Raw genomic sequence first — 3,610 nt, 5'->3', positions numbered from 1 at the left:
GCCGCCGCCTACAGCCAGTTCCTGCGGGAAAGTGGCATCGACCCCAGCCAGGTGGGCGTGCAGTCGAGCCCGGGCCCCGGGCACCTCCACAACGGGGACCTGGACCACTTCTCCAACAGTGACAACTGCCGGGAGGTGAGTGAGGCGCCGGGCAGCCCCCGCCTAGCCCCTGCCCCCCTGTGCACCTGCACCAGGCCCTCCCAAGCAGCCTCCGCACCCCCTTTCTGTCCCAGGTGCTCCTCGAGAAGCGGCGAGGGGAGGGCCTGGGCGTGGCCCTGGTGGAGTCGGGCTGGGGCTCCCTGCTGCCCACAGCCGTCATCGCCAACCTGCTGCACGGGGGGCCCGCTGAGCGCTCAGGAGCCCTCAGCATCGGGGACCGCCTGACCGCCATCAATGGGACCAGCCTGGTGGGGCTGCCTCTGGCCGCGTGCCAGGCCGCCGTCCGCGTGAGTTTCCTGGGGTGGCGGGGCCTCCACATTCCCAGGAAGGGGAACTGAGTCCCAGAGAGGTCTCTTCCCTGGCCAGGTCTCTCCAGGCCAGCCGGGAGGGACAAAGTCTAACTTTCAAGTCCTGCCCACTCGTGTGCCCTTGGGGAAACTGAGGCCTGGAGAAGGGAAGCCGCTTGTCCAGGGCACCTCCCTAGAACCAGAGCCAGGTTGGAAATGCGGGTGGCCCAGCGCCAGGGCTGGGCGGCTCGCTGTCTAATAAGAGACAGCTGATTTCTAGGGGGGTTTGTTTGTTTGAGACAAGGTCTTACTCTCTTGCCCAGGCTGGGGGGCAGTGGTGCACCTGTGGCTCACTGCAACCTTGACCTCCTGGGCTCAAGCAATTCTCCTGCCTCAGCCTCCCGAGTAGCTGGGACCACAGGTATGCACCACCACGCCAAGCTAATTGTTTTACTTTTTGTAGAGATGGGGTCTCACTATGTTGGCCAGGCTGGTCTTGAACTCCTGCCCTTAAGTGACCCACCCGCCTAATCCCACAGTGCTGGGATTACAGGCGTGAGCCACTGCGCCTGGCCATGTTTTTGAGTCTTAACCTTTGTTGTTCAGATGGGGAAACTGAGGCCCAGAGATAGGGAGGGACCTGCCCCCGTCAGAGGGATGAGGCCACAGTCCATGCAGCCTCTTACAGACGTTTGCAGCCTGCCTGGAGAGCCCGGCTGTCGGCTTGGCTTTTGGCCATAAGGAAGCGATATGGCTCGGGTCCCACAGCTTCGACCCCAAGCCCACCGGGCCCGAGTCTGTTCTCCACCACATCTGAGGGGTCTCCCAGAATTGAGCCCCTGCACTCCAGGTCTCTGGTTTATGAGAGGGTAAACTGAGGCCCAGAGGGGGCTACAGCCTGCCAGGCTGTGCGGCAGCTGAGTGAGGCCAACGGCCCCCGCCCTGCAGGAGACGAAGACGCAGACGTCGGTGACGCTCAGCATCGTCCACTGCCCGCCCGTCACCACCGCCATCATCCACCGGCCCCACACTCGCGAGCAACTGGGCTTCTGCGTGGAGGACGGCATCGTGAGGCCCCGGCCCCTGGCCCGCGGTGGGGAGGAGGGCGGCCCTGAGCACGGCCCCTGAGCAGCCCCCACCTCTTTCCCATTCCCCGCTTTCCTCCCCCAGATCTGCAGCCTTCTCCGCGGCGGCATCGCCGAGCGCGGGGGCATCCGCGTGGGCCACCGCATCATTGAGATCAATGGGCAGAGCGTGGTGGCCACGCCACACGCCCGCATCATCGAGCTGCTCACTGAGGCCTACGGCGAGGTGTGCAGGTGGTGGGTGGTGGCCAGGGGCGCCCCCACGTCCCCGGCAAGCCCAGGCCTGCCCTGAACCCCATTCTGCCTCCACTCCCCAGGTACATATCAAGACGATGCCAGCCGCCACATACCGCCTCCTTACAGGCCAGGAGCAGCCCGTGTACCTGTGACCACCGTGTCCCTCGCCTGCCACTGTGCCTTCGCCTCCATGGCCCCGGAGCCCCATCCTGGGCCTGCCTTGGCTGGCCAGGACCCCAGCGGTTCTTGGTCCTGTATGATTTCCTGATATAAAAACAGTAAAAGCTTATGCAAGCGGCAAAGTCTCGGATCAGGGTCTACGAGACCGAGGAAGGTGAGCCCGGGGCTTGGCCCTCTCACCACCTTATCCTTCCCGGAAGCCACTAGAAGCCGGCGCTGTGAAAATACTCTGTTTATTAAAGACCAGGCGGAGGGAGGCGGGGTTGCGGGTTCTGTATGGGAAACTGAGTCCCAGTCCCAGGGAGGGAGAAGGAGGACGGACCGGCTGGCAGCCTGGGAGAGGTCACAGGTCCGTGGCCGGACCCCAGTCGTAGCCTTCTTCATCGGAGGACTCCGCATCGCGGACTCGTGTAAACTTTTTCTTCAGGGCTTCCCGTTCATAGGTTCTGGGGATCAGGAAATAGAATAGATGCTGTGGGTGGGGAGCGTGTGAGCTTTCCCACTGTAAACTGAGGCTGACTGTGCTAGGCACAGTGGGTGTGGGCAGAGATAAGCACATCTGGGCATTCATGGGTAGCGCCTTGTTAACAAACTCCTATGCATCCCTCAAAGCCCCAGCTTCAATGTCCTGCCCTTCAAGAAGCCTTCCTAGCTCTCCCAGGAAGTGGATTCCTACTCCCTTGGCCATGATTATATGGGGCTTAGAGAGGCTTTGGCAGGCTCTGTCTTCCCAACTAGGCTAGGGGCACATGAAGGCATAGCTTGGATATAGATCTCTTTATTAACCGCAGAGTCTGAGTCCCAAGGGAAGGGTTGAGGGGCCCCCAGTCTGGAATATGTGGTTCTTACCGCACACTGTCCTGTCGCCACTGACCCTGGGGATGGCTGCTGTCCACCTTGGAGGAGAGGGAGAGAGGAGCTTCAAAATTCCCCCCAGAGCATGGTAAGTCGAGATCAATAACCACCTCCATCCCATCCCCCACGGTGGCCGGGGCCATGCTGCCCAATTGCTAACCCCATGACAAGTCTGCAGGTCATCCCCAAATATAAATGAGAAAACAGGCTGGGATAGGGGAAGGCCTTAGCTGAGACCTTCTAGCCTGTCAGCAAAAGGGGAATTGGGTTTCTCATCTGTGCAGGTCCTCATAGGGCCACTGCCATGAGTTCATGTATGTAAAGGACTTAGTATAGTGGCTGCTCCATATGCGGCTGCCATGGACAGCTGAACAGGTTGGGTACTGCACAACCCTAGGAAAATCATTCTAATCAGAGATGTCATCGATTCATAGATTTTTACATTGACCCAGAGAGGGTGTGGAAGAAGATGCTGAGGCATATACACTAAGAGCTACATACACCTTTGTTAAACACCCAACTACAGCTGGGTGCCGTGGTTCACGCCTGTAATCCCAGCACTTTGGGATGCCAAGGCAGGAGGATCACTTGAGCCCAGGAGTTAGAGACCAGCCTGGGCAACATAGCAAGACCACATCTCTGCAAAAAGTGAAAAAAATTAGCTGGGCGGCCGGGCGCGGTGGCTCACGCCTGTAATCCCAGCACTTTGGGAGGCCAAGGCGGGCGGATCACGAGGTCAGGAGATCGAGACCATCCTGGCTAACACGGTGAAACCCCGTCTCTACTAAAAATGCAAAAAATTAGCTG

General features: G+C 59.8%; 2 protein-coding genes across 2 annotated transcripts in view; one reads left to right on the top strand and one right to left on the bottom strand.

Annotated features, from left to right (window-relative positions):
• Positions 1 to 2,061, top strand: part of APBA3 (amyloid beta (A4) precursor protein-binding, family A, member 3) — an 11,051-nt gene extending 8,990 nt beyond the window's left edge. Inside the window, exons 5-9 of the mRNA XM_011967456.1 lie at positions 1 to 135; positions 234 to 446; positions 1,395 to 1,514; positions 1,617 to 1,757; positions 1,849 to 2,061. Of these exons, the coding sequence (XP_011822846.1) occupies positions 1 to 135; positions 234 to 446; positions 1,395 to 1,514; positions 1,617 to 1,757; positions 1,849 to 1,920 (681 nt within the window). The 3' untranslated portion in view covers positions 1,921 to 2,061. The remainder of the gene's footprint in view (positions 136 to 233; positions 447 to 1,394; positions 1,515 to 1,616; positions 1,758 to 1,848) is intronic.
• Positions 2,062 to 2,163: 102 nt separating this feature from the next.
• TJP3 (tight junction protein 3) overlaps positions 2,164 to 3,610 on the bottom strand; it is a 40,460-nt gene continuing 39,013 nt past the window's right edge. The window contains exons 19-20 of the mRNA XM_011967340.1: positions 2,798 to 2,844; positions 2,164 to 2,394 (exon numbers count right to left, since the gene is read on the bottom strand). Of these exons, the coding sequence (XP_011822730.1) occupies positions 2,292 to 2,394; positions 2,798 to 2,844 (150 nt within the window). The 3' untranslated portion in view covers positions 2,164 to 2,291. The remainder of the gene's footprint in view (positions 2,395 to 2,797; positions 2,845 to 3,610) is intronic.

The sequence above is a fragment of the Mandrillus leucophaeus genome, unplaced genomic scaffold (genome assembly GCF_000951045.1).
Source record: "Mandrillus leucophaeus isolate KB7577 unplaced genomic scaffold, Mleu.le_1.0 Scaffold8, whole genome shotgun sequence".
Taxonomy (NCBI): Eukaryota; Metazoa; Chordata; class Mammalia; order Primates; family Cercopithecidae; genus Mandrillus; species Mandrillus leucophaeus.
This window is presented reverse-complemented; position numbering and strand designations above follow the sequence as displayed.